Source organism: Saccopteryx leptura, chromosome 1 (assembly GCF_036850995.1).
Source record: "Saccopteryx leptura isolate mSacLep1 chromosome 1, mSacLep1_pri_phased_curated, whole genome shotgun sequence".
In the NCBI taxonomy this organism is placed as follows: domain Eukaryota; kingdom Metazoa; phylum Chordata; class Mammalia; order Chiroptera; family Emballonuridae; genus Saccopteryx; species Saccopteryx leptura.
Genome location: NC_089503.1, coordinates 300393468 through 300413104, shown reverse-complemented (window position 1 = coordinate 300413104; position 19637 = coordinate 300393468). Strand labels below are relative to the sequence as shown.

General features: G+C 35.6%; 1 protein-coding gene across 1 annotated transcript in view; it reads left to right on the top strand.

Annotated features, from left to right (window-relative positions):
• The window catches only part of NEDD1 (NEDD1 gamma-tubulin ring complex targeting factor), a 44759-nt gene extending 28455 nt beyond the window's left edge, over window positions 1-16304 (top strand). Inside the window, exons 9-15 of the mRNA XM_066357245.1 lie at window positions 1143-1271; window positions 4233-4280; window positions 5546-5748; window positions 6631-6784; window positions 7822-7978; window positions 13789-13855; window positions 14265-16304. Coding sequence (XP_066213342.1) covers window positions 1143-1271; window positions 4233-4280; window positions 5546-5748; window positions 6631-6784; window positions 7822-7978; window positions 13789-13855; window positions 14265-14369 — 863 coding nt within the window. The 3' untranslated portion in view covers window positions 14370-16304. The remainder of the gene's footprint in view (window positions 1-1142; window positions 1272-4232; window positions 4281-5545; window positions 5749-6630; window positions 6785-7821; window positions 7979-13788; window positions 13856-14264) is intronic.
• The last annotated feature ends 3333 nt before the right edge of the window (window positions 16305-19637 follow it).

Here is a 19637-nt window from a genome sequence, read left to right as displayed (position 1 = left end):
GTGTCTGTAAAGTCATGGTGCACTTTTGACCAGTCACAGGAAACCAACAAAAGACAATAGAAATGTGAAATCTGCACCAAATAAAAGGAAAACTCTCCCAGTTTCATACCTATTCAGTGCCATTCGATGTGGGCTCACATACAGATTTTTTAGGGCTCCTTAGGTAGCTATCCCGTGTAGCCTCTACAGACTCGTCACTGACTGATGGCCTACCAGAACGGGGTTTCTCCACCAAACTGCCAGTTTCCTTCAACTGCTTATCCCACCGAGTAATGTTATTCCTATGTGGTGGCACTTAGTTATAAACGTGCCAATATCACGTTGCACTTTGGTCACGCATTCGAATTTAGCGAGCCACAGAACACACTGAACTTGCCTCTGTACCGTCCACATCTCGACTGGCATGGCCATGTTACGTCATCATTTGCGCATGCGCACATGCTGCCACATCATCCTACAGAAACTGGGGAGGGGGAGTTTCCTTTTATTTGGTGCAGATTTCACATTTCTATTGTCTTTGTTGCTTTCCTGTGACCGGTCAAAAGTGCATCATGACTTTAAGGACACACTGTATATTACATTAGAAAAATTTTAGTCAAAATTGCTACAATAAGGTGATGTTGTATGAATAAATAAGTTATTTGATTTTGGAGGAGCCTTTTATTTCATGAAAATGATGATTAACTGAACTGTTGTTACATTCTGCTTTTTTGTCCCTAATGCTTACAGTTGTAATATAACCAATAATATGGGTAATGCATTATTTTTTATTTATTAACAATATCACGTTTATTTTTTTAATTAATTATTTTTAAATTTATTGGGGTGATATTGGTTAATAACATTATATAGGTTCCACGTGTACAAGTCTATGATCTATCATCTGTATACTGCATTGTGTGTTTACCACCCAAAGTCAGATCTTCTTTTGTCACCATATATTTGACCCCCTTTACCTGTCACTCCTCTGTCCCCCACCCGCTTCCCGCTGGTAACCGTCATCCTCTCGCCTGTGTCTGTGAGTTCTTGTTTGTTTTCTTTGTTCATTTGTTGCTTTCAGTTTTATATTTTTAGAACATAGCTTCTGATGATAAATTCATTTAGATGTAATAACATATACTTTTATATCTAATTCTTAAAAGGTTTGCCTCGAAGCATCAACACAGATATTTTATCTAAGGAGACAGACAGTGGAAAAAATCAGGATTTCTCCAGTTTTGATGATACTAGAAATAGTAGTTTAGGGGACATGTTCTCACCCATCAGAGATGGTAAGTCTTTTCATATCAGAGGATCATGTTCTTGCTGGTAGTCATTACATTTTTATTCTAGCTAAATGATGTGTGTAATAGTTCAAGTTTATCTCCGGTCATGACAGTTTGCTAATTTTCTCAATCCCTGGGTGGTATCTTTTCCTCTGCCCTGATATTTTAAATGTTATTCCAAAGTATTTGCTGGTAATTTTTACGTGGAAATTTACAGAAAGCTCTTAAGTTAGCATTTTCATTTCCCCAGAAGGTTCTTAAAGTTTTGCATCTATAAGCAATCTTTTACTTGTACCTACTTCTAAATCAATCTTTGTAAAATCTTGGATATTGATAGATAAATGATATCTAACATAAAAAATTGTTTCTGTGTTTATTAGTATTTAATTGGTACTTATTAAATTTTTTTCATAGAGAAATATGGCTAGGTGATACATTACCTCATCTTTTACACTATGTCTAAAACTATCACACACACACTCAAACACACATTCCCATTGCTAGCACATGGTACCATTAAAAATAAAAGCAAAATACTTTGCCAGCTTGATGAATGGAAACATTATTTATCTTTGTTATTCATACTATGTGAATTAGGCACATTGTTTGCTTGTGTTTTTTTGATACTGTATTCATTCTGTTAACCTTATTGGGATGGTTTCACTGCTAATAGTGGTATTCTCAACAATGTGGGTAAATTTTTAGAGGATAATTTGGCAAGCTTAAATGCTCATATTTTAGGGCCTGTTTATCCCATTTTTTTAAGTTTACCTAAGAAAATATTCAGAGGAGCCCACAAAGATTTGTGTTTACTGTTTCTATATAATAATGAAAAACTGGAATGAAATTAACACATTGTTGACTGGCAATGTTACACAGAAGTTATCTCATGTTACCAGCTATTTTTTCATAATTGCGCATAAATATGAAACAAACTAAATCAGTATACTTTATTTATACATAGTGAATTTAAATGAAACTTCATACGTATCTGCTACATATTATATTTTATACATATTATATATTTTAGTAATTATTTTTGGTGTGGTATACTGTATAACAATCACCTATGTGTAATGGTATGCAACATGTTTTGCAAATATATCTGGTTTCGCTGCACTTTCCTTTTGAAACACACACTTTATACATTGTAGTTGGATTGAACACGAAGAAGAAAGATTTTACAATATCCTTGATATGTATGTTCAAACTGCGAGCAGTTAGAAGGTAGTCCAAGTTTAGACCGCTTGCCGCTGACTGTTTTAGCTTACTGTACCTTCGACTTTGCAGTCTCATGCCTGCAGGAGTGGGAAGAAAAGGAGTCCGCATGAGAATATAGAACGGTGTGCTGTTTTTCAAACTTCGACCCTCAGGGCAAAGAGTCACAAATACAATCATCCTGTATTACCCTGAGTTTCAAAAATTGAAATAGCTAATACAAGTGCAAGCATGAGTTAACTCGTGAGCAGTCAACAACATTTGGGCATGAAAACATGAGTTAACTTGTGAGTGGTCAACTAAATATCAACAGTAGCAGGAAGCTTAAATTATTCTATGTGCTTACAATCTTATAAAATTTAACTTTTTACTTGAAAATTTCCAAATTTTCTGCAATTTTGTAATCAGAATAAATACATATGTGATTGTATAGAATTATTGAGTGTCTCCTGCCTGACCCCAGCCTGAAAATACTTCCATTGCCAGGTCAGATTCCTTTATCTTCCACCTAATGAAAGGGGAGGATTCATTTCTTTGAGGAAGAAGAGAGGTCATACTGCATAGTCGAAGGGTAAAGAGAGGAAGGATGTGGGTGAAGGAGGGAGAAGTGGCTTGGGCTGGAGTTCTGAAGTAAGTGCCCCCTTGGGGACTTTTGGCTTAGGAGAATCCGTGGAATTAACTGTTGGATTGAAGAATGTAGGAGGAGGCTTTTTGGAGGGTCTTAAGTTATAAATGAAATTCTCTTTTAATGGTTTCCAGAGAAATGAGTAAAGGGTAGAAATTCCTCTTAATTACTTTAGCTGTTTTAAAAAATATGAATAGGATGTAAGCCATATACCCTTCATTTAATAGAGTTTTATATTAATGAGAAGAAAACATGTATACTAAATATAGTACTGGTTTTGTTATCAAGAGATTTATGTTTTAATCTCAAGGATCCAACTTTATTGGTAAAATGCTTACTCTGTTTTGCCTCAATTTCTTCATCTTTGAAATTACAGTATTTCTGTTTCTGTTAGGGGAAAAGTAGTAGCTTCTAAAAATGTATGTTTTGCAATTACTAGGTATATATACCACACATGCAGTAGAGATGGATAGATGGATGATGGTCTTAATATGATTGATAATCATGTATGATAATTTTATTGGCCATTTGAATTTCTGGTGATTTTGACCATTTCTCTATTAATCCATTAAAATGAAGTTAAGCAATTTTTGGTTGTTAATTGGTAAATAAATAATATTACAGTGTTGAAATTCCTACCATTGAAATAAATATTAATGAAATCTTATGTTTTGTATAGCATTGTATTGCTTGCAAAATATTTTTACATTTCAGTTGATTCTCAAAACAATATTGTGAGATGGTTAGGGCATGATCCTCTTTATGTAGACATAGAAACTGAAGCTTAATTGTATTAAAGGCTTGTCCAAGGTCACAGAGCTATTAAGTGGTATGGGCAGCACTGAATGACAGATATTTGGACATTGCTCCAGTGTGTTTTCTGTGTACTTGGTGTGTCATTAAATGACTCAATATAATATACTAGAATTATCTTTTCATATTTGCTGCCATGCATAAAACTAAAAGAATGAAAAGGGAAGTTATGTGAGTACTAGCTTTCACTTTACTCAGTTTTTTCTTCATAAAACCAGTCTCTGAACCCTTTGGGGAATGAATAGGAAGTCTAAATTGGTATGGTGTCTTTCTCACTATCTTTTAAATCTGACTTTCTAATTTTCTTATAGATGCTGTGGCTAACAAGGGTGGCAATGAGTCTGTGGGCAAAGGAGATGGTAAGAACTACTGAGAAGTATTTTCGTGAACATTTTAAGTGATACTGTGTAACAAATTACTCCAACTTTCTGAAGTTTAAAAGAACATGTATCATTTTATAATTGTGTGTGTGGGGGTTTGTTTGTTTTTGTGACAGAGACAGAGTCAGAGAGAGGGACAGACAGACAGGAAGGGAGAGAGATGAGAAACATCATTTCTTCATTGTGGCATCTTAGTTGTTCATTGATTTCTCATATGTTCCTTAACCGTGGGGCTATAGCAGTGTGAGTGACCCTTGCTCAAGCCAGCAACCTTGGGCTCAAGCTGGTGAGCCTTGCTCAAACCAGATGAGCTCGTGCTCAAGCTGGCGACCTCGGGGTTTCGAACCTGGATCCTCTGTGTCCCAGTCTGATGCTCTATTCACTGCACCACCACCTGGTCAGGCCATAATTGTGGGTTTTTGAAGTTTAAAAGAACATTCATTATCTCAGGATTGTGGGTAAAGGATCTGAGCATTAACATGGCTTAGCCGAGTGCCTTGGGCTTTAGGTCTCTCTTGGTGCTTTAATCAGGGTGTCGACAGGGCTGCAGTCATCTGGCTTAGCTGGACAGAGATCTGCTTCCATGCTCATTCATGATGTCTTGGCCAAGACATCAGTCACTTTCTTCCCCTGCAGGCTTCTCCATGGGGAAGCTGACAACATGGCAGCTGGCTCTTACTCAAGCTGGTGAGCAGCAGTGAGAGAGGCACTCAGAGTGGAAGCCACAGTGCGTTTGTAACCTAGTCTTGGACGTGACATCCATTTTGCTATCTTCTCTGTTAGAAGCAAGTTACTAGGTCCACTCCACATTGAAAGGGAGAGGATTACATGAGGGCATGAATCCATGCCAGAAGTCAGAGATCATTAGGAGATTTCTTAGAGGCTGCCTGCCTATATTATAGGTGTAAACCAAAGTAAAATTTTAGGTTATCAAAAACTAATACTAAGATGTGCCTTGTTTTTTGCTGTTTTCAAAGTATTTTCACATACTATATCTCTTAAGCCTCATCACCCAGGGAAATGTATATCATTATTCACATTTACAAATCGGGAGTCAGTCTCAGAGTTTTATGATTTTTGCTCAAGAGCTCACATCAAATAAGGACCTGACAAATGATCCTGACTTCTGAATCCAAATCCCATGGCATTCTACCATATTAATCTGTCTGTTGTGTTAATGTTTTTGTTAAATATCCAAGATTGGAGAACATTAAATGCAAATGCATTATTTTTCTCTTTATCAGGCCTTGACTTGTTTACACAGTTAAACTCAGTGTTTCCTCCAAGGAAAAATCCAGGAGCTTCAGGCACTCCAGTATTGCATTCTAGTCCTCTTAATGTCTTTATGGGATCTCCAGAGAAAGAAGAAAGTGAACACCATGATCCAACAGCTGAACCTAAGAAAATGTATCTGGGAAAACAGGAACCTAAGGACTCTTTCAAACAGGTATCTGCCTGAAAGTGACACTGAACTCGCGGTGTGCGTGTATCACTAGCAAGTTTAGTGAAGTCCGTCGCTGGCAAAGGCGGCTGCCACTGCATCGTCCTAGTTATTGACAGTGCTGTGTGTGTACTAGGTGGAAAAATACTCTTCAGTCTGGATTTCACTTGTGAAAAACTAAAGGATACTTTTGAAATCTGTCTCTGGATGTGATGAAGATAATAGCAGATGTAAACTCACACTTTTTTTTTAAGGCAAGACACTTGATTTAACTGTCTATGTAAGAATATTTATACCTGAATTTTTTAGAATGCATTTCCTTTGCAGCAGATAATACCAAAGTGATGGTCAAGTCATTTACCCTAAGTCTTAGAGCAAATAGTGCTGTAAACAATATTCAATCTAGAATTCAATTTATTATGTAAGGGTTTAAAATGATCAGATATTGCCAGGAAGGTAGAGTCTTTTGTGCAGTATGATCTATTTATTTTCATATTTTTTAGGGTGATGTTGAAAAGATACCATTTAAGAAGTACAAAAATGTCTTTCAACTTATTTTTCAGATATTTCTGACTAGTTATATCACATGAGAGGTTGGAGATTTTTTTGTGTGTGTGCCCATTATTACTATTATAAATGATTCAACAGCCAGATACTTATTTAGAAAATGAACATCTCTTCATCTGTTATCATTGAGATTGCTTTTGATGTATACACTTGATTTATTTTGCCACTAGTCTTAGCAGTTTTTTTCTCTTCCTGTGTCCCTTTCTATTTTCCTTAATTGACTGTATCTACTGGATAAAAAGAGAAAAGTTGGTACAATTTATATGGATGCTGTAGGTAAAACCAGAGTTAATATATTAATTGTTTATTTTAAATGTGAAGTTTACAAAGTTGATCTCCAGTGCTGAAGCTGGAAATCTAAATACCTCTCCATCATATAACCAAACAAGAAGTCCTGAGAGGTTGGAAAAGGCAGAGAAAGAAAACGAAGCCCACTTACTATACGAACCCACAACCAATGGATCCTCAACTCCAAGTAAGTACAACAAACTTCCTAATGTTTGAAATGAATGTTAAGTTGAAACTCCCATTATTTAACTTGAAAGGATAAATGAATGGAGTGATCACAGACTATAAATTTTTAAAGTTCAAGTTTAAAATTTATGACATTTCTTTAGTGTGACTCTTTTACTAGAAGACAATAAAATATATTTGAATGGTTAAATATAACCACATTTATTTGACACTCTTGATGTGAATTTCATTTTCAGTCTAATCTGTGTCTTGATCTAATATGGTACAGATAGAAATATTGTGTAGGACCCTTTGAAAATGGGTCATTAACTACCTAAAATTATCTTTTTCTTTAATTAATATAAAGACTTATTTTTAAAAATGTTCTTCCCAATTGTATTTTGGTTTTATATGTTATTTTTTTTGTCACTTACAGTTGACATTCAATATTATTTTATATTAGTGTCTTTTTTTCACCGTATTAAAATCCTGTTTATAGAGTTCATACTACAGACCCTAAAAAGATCACATTTAAAGGGATATTAGGTTCAGCTCCAAGAGTTATTCATACAAAACAACTCTTTGTAAAAAGCAACTCTTTTATGTCGATATCTATATTTTGCCTGAGGCTTCTGGGATAGATTGCATTAGCTTAAACTCGAGGGCTCTGTCTTAGCCCTGCTTTGCCCCTGTATGCCTTCTGGGTGTTGTGAATAGTCGTGGTTTATCTAGTTTGTGTGCAGCTGGTCACATTCATCTTTTCTAAGAGGAAATGGTTCCAAGATTCTTCATGAGCAATTCCTGTCATATGTTACTACGTTAGGCAGTTGGCAGTTTATAGAGATTGAGATAAATGACTACTAGAAATAATGTCATAGAAAGTTTCTAAGATTTGTATTCTAAACAGTGAATTGTTTTAAATGTCACAGGAACACTGTTTTTGGGTTTTTTTTTACCAGTTTTTCAAGTTTTCTCTTTCCAAATCTTATTTAGCAGAGTTTGATGTTCCCTAGTCCAAGTTGACTATTAATATTTTCTCTGTTTTTTATTTTATGTTAGATCCAAAGTTAGCATCCTCTGTCACTGCTGGAGTTGCCAGTTCACTATCAGAAAAAATAGCTGACACTATTGGAAATAATCGGCCAAACGCACCATTGACATTCGTTCAAATCCGTTTTATTCAGAACATGATACAGGAAACATTGGATGACTTCAGGTAGTAATTGAGAAATTACTCTATCTCGACCCGTAACTGGCTTTTTTTATTAGGTTAAAACTGGAATTGTAAGTAATGTTGGTAGTTACTACTTGTGCCTAGGCTCTAGTGTCCATAAAATCATAGAAAACATAATGAGTTTTGTTAATCTTGATGGACTGAAGTTATCGGCTATCAGGCAGGGAAAGGCACATTTAGTTAGGGTGGTTATTAGATAACTTGGCAAGCAGTCTAGCAGGCCAGGCAGCCATTGTGGATTTTTTTATCATAAAAATGTGGACAGATTCTGGTAAGCTCAGAGGGTATTCTTACAATATTTGTGGATTACCTTTTAAGTATGCTGTGAGCAATAATGTAGAGAAAAATATTTTAAAAAGGAATTCTGAATTTTTTCAAATAGAATACATTAGAAAATAATACTGATAATTAAAAATGTTTTTGCATGGATCTATTTTTGTCTTTTTATCCTTTGAATTTTGAACATTATTAAAATGTGTTCTGGAATGCTACTTCCTTTTACCTATCTCAGTATATTTTGGGACCTATTTTCAATTATTAGTCTTTTATGGGGTGTTTTTTTTTTCTGACTTAAGATTGCTTAGTATTCCAGCTCAGATTTGGGTAATCATGAGCAAGAATTTTGGAGAAAATGTGCAGTTTTTGTTGGTGCATATTTCTTTTTAATGTTTTGAGAAAATATTTTTAAATATTAACATGCACATTTCTGAAGAAAAGAATTGCACTTTAACAGTTACAATATGTCTAGTATATGTACCAGATACAATGGATACAAAAATGAATGGTCTGCCCTCAAAGGCCTTATAGCTTAATTGGGGTAGGTACTGTGTACTCTGCTACGATGTATATTTCTTTAATGTGAGTCAATTCATTTGTGATTGGTAAATAGGCGATGATGACAGTGTGATGAGCAAATTATTTCCTCCATGCTTGACAGCCCAGTCTTTCCTTCTGTCTTCTTTCCCCTTTTATCAAGTGACAATGATTTTTTTAAAGTAAAGTCTTTATTCAATTTTTAAACTATGCTGATATTTTTATTAGGATTTGGTTTTATTAGTGCTGTGGTTTTAAAGTTGCATGTGTATTTTGAGTGGTCTGCTCCAATAACTTTTCCCTAAGTCTTGTTTTTTTCTTTTTAGGTTTTATTGTGGTGAGAACACTTAGCATGAGATCTATCCTCTTGATAGCTTTTTAAGTGTACAATACAGTGTTGATAATTACAGGCCCAGTGTTGCAGAGCAGATCTCATGAACTTATTTTGCATAAACAGAAATGTTATCATTGCCAGAGAGCAGGTCTGTGTTTCCCCTTCTCCTCAGCCCCTGAGAACCACAGCTCTGTTCTTTGTTTCCAAGAGTGTGACTAGTTTAGAGATCTCATATCGAATCATTACCATATCTGCTGCCCTCTGTGACTGGCTTATTTCACTTAGCGTTATGTTATTCAGAGGTACATTCACGTTATCGAATATTGCAAGATTTCCTTCGCTTTTAAGGCTGAATAATGTTCTCATATACTATATGGTATGCTATAACATACTGTATTGTCAGTACCTAGTTTTAAAGAATGTGAGGTTTTTCAGGAATACATATATATGGAAAAATGATAGAATTGCCTGGACACAGCTGACTGTAATATGTGAACAGAGCCGTATGGGAAACAGAGGCGGCAGTCCTGGGGCCCACGTAGAGAGCTGCCCTGCCCTGCCTTCAGTCTCAGCATGCCGCCGGCCTGGGCAGGGGTTTCTCTCAGGCGTTTCTGCCCCTCCATCAACCTTAGGCAGCCTCTGCTTGGGACTCAGTGAGGACCCAGAATGATGGCTCAGGAGATTTCTGTAAAGTACCTTCTCTGCCCAATAGTTCTCACACAGCAACACCTCAGAGTGGGGGGCTTAGGGGTGTGAGGGGCTCTCTCTGCAGTGCTTCCTCAGATGTGCAGCATGGCTGCCTCTCCACAAGGGTCTGGACTGCCTCAGGGGTCGCTCTCAGTCCTCCCTACCCCATGTCTTTACCAGCCTTTGTGCATCTCTTTATAGAGGGTTTCTCTCAACCCTCCTGCCCTCCCCCTAATTTTTTACATAAGCACTCAGTGAAGGCCTATGGGGAAGTGGGTGAGTGAATGCAGACATCCTTTGTGGCTGGGACCCTGGGGATTCTAAACTGTCATGCCAGTCTTCATTTGGCCTTCACAGATCTGTAAAATCTCAGTTAGTTCTCCTTCCCCATCAGTGGCAGCCCCCCACTGTTGAGTATGAAATGGTCATGGGTCTCTCTTCTTGAAGAAGGAATTCCTCATTTTTTGGATTTAGTTCATTGGGTATCTTTGTACTCTCAGTTTTCTGGTTGAATCATGAAAACATACAATTTTACATCTGTCTTATTCTCATTGTTAGGGTTGGGGAGATAACATCCTAAGTGGAAGTCCGTGGGTCTGTGTCTGGTCTTTCAAGATTTAAGTTTCTCTGGCAGGCAGATCACTGATGTTACACTTGCTCTGTTTCAGGTTTTCTTAGGGCCAGTTTATTTCTGGTGTGCCTTTATTCCTGATGTTTGCCTATGCCCTTTGGGGATGTTGGCTGAATGTCTAGAGTGTTCACCAGGCCTTTTTACGAAGTTTGACCTTCACTTCCCCAGTATCACAAGGCTACCAGAATTCTTTCTCTGCTCTTTGGATAGAGCTGCTACTTTGTGTTTGGTTTCCCGTCATCTCAGCCAGTATGGGCACTGCTTAGGGATCAGCAGATGTCTCCAAGCAGGGTACTCTTCTGCAGGCTCCCCCTTTCCGGGACCTTGCGCCTGCAGCCTGGGCTGCTCAGCCGGTTCCCAACGCTGACCCCCCTCCATGAGACTGTCTCAAGCTCTGAGGAACCTCTTCAGTTCAGCCTCTCTTTCCCATGCTTCCAGATCAGCACATTTGCTGAGGGAAATGCAGAGGGAAGTGCAGACTTACCTGTAGACTTCTGTTCTCTTCAAGAGAAAAAATTCTTGCCATCTTTGTGGTTCCCTGATTCCCTTTGTTTTTACACAGCCTTTGTCAAAACTAAAAGCAAAAGAGAAAAAAACTGTCATGCTCTTCTAGGTGCAACAGAAAAAATAAGTTGTTTAGGAATAAATCTAATGAAAAATTGTAAAGCTCTTTATAGAAAAAATTTTTAAATATATATTAGAAAGCATTAACAATAAACAAAATGGAAAGATATCATGAAGGTGTCAGTTATGCCATTTTGGTGCATAGATTGAATGTAATTCCAATCAAAATCCCAACTGAGTTTTTGGAAGAAGATAAAGGGTTAGTTCCAATGTGTATATGAAAGAAGAAAAGATCTGGGAATAACCTAGACACTCTAGAGCAGTGGTAGTCAACCAGGTCCCTACCGCCCACTAGTGGGTGTTCCAGCTTTCATGGTGGGCAGTAGTGGAGCAACCAAAGTATAAATAAAAAGATAGATTTAACTATAGTAAGTTGTTTTATAAAGATTTATTCTGCCAAACTTAGCGAAAATCCGACATAAAGTACTTGGTAAGTAATTATTATTATATGCTTTAACTTGCTGTAACTCTGCTTTATAAATTTTATAAAGTCAAGTTACTTCCCTACTTTATAAATCACCATTACTGTGGAACCAGTGGGCAGTTAGAAAATTTTACTACTAACAGAGATACAAAAGTGGGCGGTAGGTATAAAAAGGTTGACTATCCCTGCTCTAGAGAAATTGAAGGGGACTTGTTTGTCCAATGCATAAGCTTAATTACTAACCCTTTGAGTAATACAAATGTTCATGTACGTCGTCGTGCCTCCTGACCATCCAGAGTACGATCGATTTATTTTAAAAATGTGTAAGGCAACATTAAAAAAAAGGCAAATATATGTTCTTCTTGTTTCCATAAATTGGTTATCAAACAAACATGATTCTAAGTAATAAAACTGTAACTGGAACTAATTTCATTTTTGAAAAAAAAAAAACTCACTCCCAGTGGTCAGCAAGCATGAAAAAAACCTCACTACTTAAAGGGTTAAGCTTTAATTAAAATAGTGCAGTATTAGCACAGGATTACAGATTGGCCAAAGGAGTTCAATAGGCCAGAATAAAACCTGTACATGTGTGGACATGTGATGTATGACAGAGGAAATGTGTGCAAAATGTGGGACAGTTAATGAATTGTGTTGTGACATGGTTATTCCAGTAAAAATACATATGGATCCCTGTTCCTGCTATTAAAAGTCAATTCCATATAGAGGAAATGTTTAAAGGGCAAAATTTTAGGTGTTGTAAGAGAATTTATGACTTCAAGATAGGGAAGTTATAGGACGATGTACTCCCTATAAAAGTAGATTGGTGGATTTGACTGGAGTATTAGTATAGTAAATTTGAACTGCTCATCACAAGACACCACTAAGAATGAAAGGACAAAGAAAAATCTGTAGTACTCATAATCAACAAAGGATCACACTATGTAAAGAACTCTTAGACGTTCAATAGAAAAACCATTAAAAGACAGGCATTAGCATTTCAGAGAGGAGAAACAGTATATCATGTAGGAAAGATGCTCAATTCTATAATTAATCAGGGAACTAAAAATGTAATTCGATATCATTTTCCATCCATTACATGGAAACATGTTAAAAGTTCGCCATCACCTCTTGCTGGATGTAGAGCAAGAGGAACTCTGTTATACTGGTGATGAGCATGTCCATTGGTGCTCCCACTTCAGAAGACGATTTGCGTTATTTTTGTAAAACTGAGCAAGTGTACATCTGGGTTGTACCTGTCACTCAACATACCTCCTATATCATCTGTAGAAATTGACACATGTGGGTTGGGAGATAATGTAAATGATTGTTGGTAACACCATTGTAATAATAAAAACTTGAAAACAATCCAAATATCAATTGACATGAGAATGAATACTTCAGTACAAATCAATGAATTACAGTATATATAGAACATGAATTTTGAAAATGTGATATTGAATTATTTTCTAAAGGTATACTAAGACTATATAAGGTATAGTACCCTTTTTATAGTGCTCAAAAAGCAAGCAAAATAAAAAATGTTGAGAGAGATTCTATATTATACAAGAATATTTTTTAAAGCATTTCTTAGGTAAAATCCATCAGAGTAGTGTCTTCTTTCTTGGGTTTCTCCAAGAGTTAAATGATAGAATCAGAGAGCAGCATACAGGAAGCTTCTATGATTTTGATAATGTTCTAGCTTATAAGTTGTGTGGTGGGTGACTGTTTCTTTTAATATTGTACTTCATAATTTTTATGTATTTTTTAAGCATGAATTTAATTGCATTTTATTGAGTAAGTTATGTTATAACCACCCAAATAACCCATTTCCATTTAACCGGAAGCATTTTTTTAATAGCTAAAACATTGATAATAGTTAAAATATAACCTAGCAAATTATCTGTATTTTATTGTAAAATAAACCAGGGTTATTAAGGAATGTGATGTATTATAATGGAGGTAGATAGTTGGGTTTTTATCCTAACTCCGCATTTACTAGTTGTGTGTGACTTTGGATAAGTTATAACTGCTCTGTGGCTCAGTTACTTTATTAGTAAAGTGGAGGTAATAATTGCACCTAGTTGTAAAGATTAAATTAATTATTACATTTAAAGTACAAGAAACAGAACCTAGCATGTAGTAAATAAATGCTAGGTACATTGTATTTTTATTATTGTAATAATAATTGTTAATATCCAATTATTTGAAAAATGATAAGAACTTAACCAGTTTCTTGAGTGATGTAGAATTGGTAAAACTTATTTTATATTCTTTCCTAGGGAAGCGTGTCATAGGGATATTGTGAATTTGCAAGTAGAGATGATAAAACAGTTTCATATGCAGTTGGTATGTATGTCAATTTTTTAAAATGAGTATAGCATGGTGGATTGGCAAAATCTATTAAAAGGCACTGTATTTTTTTACTTAGCTATATCTAGTTGCTATGATAAATAAACAGTTTTAGAAATTCAGTAAGTAAAATAGTTTTTAATTAGTCATCCTTTTTAACTTTTGATAGTTAAGGCAACTTTTTATAATTTTTTTCTTTTTAATAAGTAAGAAAAGAGCTTCCCAAATATGTAAGTTTTACTAGTGATCTTTCATTTATATTAACAAACTAGTAAGAATGCTTAAGTCCAAGGACTATCATTTAGCTAGCTAATTGAATATGACAGAGTGATAACTGGCAGTATGTAAAACTTGTAAATAAATATCAAATGTCAATAATTTTAAAAGCATTTGTGTCCTTTTCTAGAATGAAATGCACTCTTTATTGGAAAGATATTCAGTGAATGAAGGTTTAGTGGCTGAAATTGAAAGACTACGAGAAGAAAATAAAAGACTACGTGCCCACTTTTGAAATTTCAGTGACTACCTTAATGTTTTATAACTTGGAAAGTTTCTGGTGACACAGAACTACATGGAATCAGTATTGTTCTCATGGCCTCTGGGAAAATTTTTTCAAGTAAAAATGATGGAATTTTTACACCAACCTCTATTTCATTTTCTCTGTCAATAATATTTATATTTTTATATTAAAAACTGTACAATGTATCATCTGCCTACTAGGAAAGTCAATAGGATCTTTATTTTCTGAAAGCTTTAGCTAGACACTAAGTGCCCTTTTTTTTCATAATAAAATTGTGCAAAAAAATTGGTTATGGGTGTTTTAAAATTACCTTTATTTAAAATATATATTTGTGATTCACAATTGCCTTCCAAATTTTTTGGATGTTTGAAGATTAAAGAGTTTGATATGCATTCTATTTTTATGGAGAAAGTAATTTTAAAATGGCAATTGGTTTTTCAAAGCAATTGACTAATAAAACAAAAGTTTGCTTAGTAACTATTTTGTTAACTTAATAAAGTCAAATATGACTACTATTTATTATTTATACATTTGATAAGATATTTGAAATTTTGAATTGCACAGATTACATTTATATCACATTTATGTTACTGTATTATACTTCTGACAAATATTTACTCCTGGTTGGTATTTCTTTTTAAGCTAACTTCACTTACCTATGAAAACTTTTAAGGATTAGAAAGATTCAACCAGAGCTGCATATCTGCTAATTATCTCAAGATTTAATAACAAGCAAAATTACACCATAAAGTTTCAGCCGATATGATTCAACGTATAATCGGTGAAAATTTCATATTAGATACTAAATATGTATTAGTGTATTATTGTCATTTTTTTTCTCCCAAATGAGAAGTGTGGATCTTTTTTGTGGTTTATCATTAACTTCCTCTAATTCTTTGTGTGCTGTGTTTAATATTTTTATATTATTGATCTTACCATAAAATTTAGAAAAGTTAATTGTCCGAGGAATGTATTTGATAGTAGGTTGATGTGTGTGTACATCTACCTGCTGTGATCTGGAGGTTTTAGTGGTATAAGACTAAGCAGGTTATTGGCTTGTTTCCTTTCGTGTAGTCTCCTCTCTCAAAGATTTAAACTATGTACCTTATATATAGTGAATCCTGCCCAATTTTGACTTCTAAGATGAAAGTAGCCTGACCAGGCGTGGTTCAGTGGATGGAGCGTCAGATTGGGACACAGAGGACCCAGGTTTGAAACCCTGAGGTTGCTGGCTTGAGTGTGGGCTCATCCAGCTTGAGCACAGGCTCACCAGCTTGAGCGCAGGGTTGCTGGCTTGAGCGTGGAATCATAGGAATGACCCCATGGTCTCTGGCTTTAGCCCAGAGGTCACTGACTTGAAGCCCAACGTCGCTGGCTTGAGCAAGAGGTCACTCACTCTGCTGTAGCCCCCGGTCAAGGCACATATGAGAAAGCAATCAGTGAACAACTAAGGTGCTGCAACGAAGAATTGATGCTTCTCATCTCTCCTTTTCTGACTGACTGTCCCTCTCTCTGTCTCTCTCAACTCTGTCACACACACACACACACAAACTAAAATAAAAAAAGAGATTTAGCTAGCTACTAACTTTATGGTTTTCCAAAGTAATGGAAATTTTTAAAGGTATTTTTAATAAGTGAAAATAACTACTTCAAGGAATAAAAATAAAAATACTGCTTTTTCCCTGTTTGGCTCACAATACATTTGTATTGAAGCTACTATGTTCTTTTTCCTAACAGATTTTGAAAGCATTATGACTTGTAACAAGTTTCCTTATATATTATCAAGCAGGTGTAGAAATATGAAAGTGTGTTTTCCTACATGCTCTATTTAAGTTCATTAATATTTTTCTGTTTTCTTTTTCTGTACATGCATTTGGTATATATTGAAAAAGGAGAGATAAATAAAACAATTTTAGTAACTTTATTTGTATATATGAAACATTTTTGTGAAATTTAAAAGCTAAATAAATATTTATACTAACAATAAAATAACTATATATGGTAAAAATGGGAAACCTAAAATTAAACTTTTGCCTCTGGCCAAGGTGAAATAATAGGAGTTGGGTTAAAAGAGACAAAATATGTGAAACAGTTTTCAAATACTGGACATCATGCATCACATGACCATGATCCTTGAGAGAGGAAAACAAGTGAGACAGACCCAAGAAAGTCAGTGAACCCCCACGCATAAGAAATAAGAAAATTACACCAGCCTGACCAGGTGGTGGCGCAGTGGATAGAGCCTAGGACTGGGATGCGGAAGGACCCAGATTCGAGACCCCGAGGTCGCCAGCTTGAGCACGGGCTCATCTGGCTTGAGCAAAGAGCTCACCAACTTAGACCCAAGGTCACTGGCTCCAGCAGGGGGTTACTCGGTCTGCTGAAGGCCCGCGGTCAAGGCACATGTGAGAAAGCAATCAATGAACAACTAAGAAGTCGCAACGCGCAATGAGAAACTGATGATTGATGCTTCTCATCTCTCTCCGTTCCTGTCTGTCTGTCCCTATCTCTGCCTCTGTTAAAAAAAAAAAAAAAAAAAAAAATTACACCAAAGCACATAATAATCATTCCTTAAAACTAATGACAAAGAAAATTCTTAAGCAGCTGAAGTCAAAAGTCAGAGAAACAAAGATAATGTCAGAGGCAGTGGAGCAACCTTTTTAAAGTACGAAAGAAAATACCCAAGTTATAATTCTATACCCAGCAAGAATACCTTTCAAAAATTAAAATGAGCCCTGGCCAGTTGGCTCAGTGGTAGAGCGTTGGCCTGGCGTGCAGAAGTCCCGGGTTCGATTCCTGGCCAGGGCGCACAGGGGAAGCGCCCATCTGCTTCTCCACCCCTCCCCCTCTCCTTCCTCTCTGTCTCTCTCTTCTCCTCCCACAGCGAGGCTCCATTGGAGCAAAGATGCCCAGTCGCTGGGGATGGCTCCTTGGCCTCTGCCCCAGGCGCTAGAGTGGCTCTGGTCGCAACAGAGCAACGCCCTGGAGGGGCAGAGCATCGCCCCCTGGTGGGCAGAGCGTCGCCCCCTGGTAGGTGTGCTGGGTGGATCCCGGTCGGATTGCATGCGGGAGTCTGTCTGACTGTCTCTCCCCGTTTCCAGCTTCAGAAAAATACAAAAAAATAAAATAAAATTAAAATGAAATAAAAACTTTTAGACCAATAGAAGACAAAGAATTCATCACAAGCAGACAGAACTGCAGGAAGTGTTAAAAAGTGCCTTTAGTAAGAAGGAAAATTGTACCAGATGGAAATTATTCAAATGAATGAAGAACACCAAAAGTGATACATAAGTGAACAAATGTAGGACTTTTTATTATTTTAAATGATCTCTACAGGATTGACTATTTAAAGCAAAAATGATAGGTATTATGTGGTTGACATATGTAAAGTGGAATGTCTGATGACAGTATCAAAAATGGGAAGAGGGAAATGAAAGTAGTTCCCATACTATGAAGTAGTATATTACCTGCAAGTAGTTTGATAAGAATATGTACTATAAACCCTAAAAGCAACCACAAAAAGAAAACAAGTTAAAACTAATAAAGCTTCAAAGATGGTAAAATGTAGCCATAAAAAATAACCCAGCCCTGGCCAGATAGCTTGGTCGGTTCGAGTGTTGTCCAGATACACAAAAGTTGTGGGTTCAATTCCCCCAGTAGGCACATACAGGAACAGGTTGATGTTTCTCTAAAATCAATAAATTTTAAAAAATTATTTAAAAATTAATCCAAAGGAAGGAAGGAAGAGTAAAGGGGAACAAAAAATAGATAAGACAAATGAAAGGATAAAGATTAAAGAAGAAATCAATGCAATAGAAAACAACTGAGAAAATAGGTAAATTAGAAGCTAGCTTTTTTTTTTTAATCAGTGACATTGACAAACCTTTAGCCAGACTGATGAAGAAAACAAAATTACCAATATCAAGAATGAAAGAACATCACAACAGATTCTACAGATATTTCTCACAAACAAAATGCCAAACATAAATGGCTGCACTGGCGAATTCTTTCAAATGTTTAAAGGACAAAATATTTTAATTCTCAATGAATGCCTCCAAAAAATAAAAGAGGGGGTAATTCCCAATTTATTTTGTAAGGCCATTATTACCCTGATGCCAAAATCAAAACGACACACTAATATTCATAAACACATGCAAAAATTCTAAACAATTTTAGCAATTTAAATCTATGTGTAAAAAGGATAAGACATTAGACCTAGGGAGGGTTATATCAAGAATGCAAATTTGGGCTAACATTAGAAAATTAATGTAATTCACTATATTAACATAACTAGGTGGCCATCTTAGTAAACACAAAATGAGCATTTTGACAAAATTCAGCTTTCATTTTTGATAAAAACTCAGTAAAATAGAAATGAGGAAATAACTTCCTCTGCCTGATAAAGGGCATCTTAAAATCCGCAGCTAACATACTTTGTGGTAAAAGATTGAATTTTTTCCCTCCTAAGATCAGAGACCAGGATGTCTGCAAGAAAAAGAAGTAAAAGACTTCCAGATAACAAATGAAGAAAAGTCTTCACAGATGACATATTTGACTACAGAAATATAAAATGTCTAAAACTAGTAAGTGAGTTTAATAAGGTTATAGTGTACAAGATCAATATAGAAAAATCAATTGCATTTCTATAACTAGCAGAAAATTGAAATTAAACCAATACTATTTATAGTTGCATCAAAAATATGAGATACTTTGGTGTAAATTTGGTAATAGTTTTGCAAGATCTGTACACTGAATTTTACAAAACATTATTGAGAGAAAAACCTAAACAAATGGAGAGACATGTATTCTTAGACTGGAAGATTCACTATTAAATGTCAATTCTTCACATACTGACTTAGAATAATATCCCAATAAAAATTTTAGCAGAAATAATGTTTCTCTTCAGCTATGTCTACTTTACTATTTACCTAATGGTAAGAATAATGTTTCATTTTTCAGCTTAGAATTTTCCTTTTTTTGTTGTTTTTAGTACTTTCTAATTTTCTGTTGAAATCTGGTAACTTAATTCTTTAACTGTATTAATCTTAGATACTTTAAAGTCTGTGTCCGATAACTAGTATCTGGATAGCTTATGTATTTGTATCTATTTTGCATTATTTCAGTTTTTGGTCACTGTAAAGCCAGTAGCCGCGGCCACCATCACAGCCACCTGGCCCATGCAGGTTCCCTTTGGATTTGGACAGACGGTAATGAAACAACAGAGCCAAAAACTGGTGGGCCATCATCTTTAATCCTAGC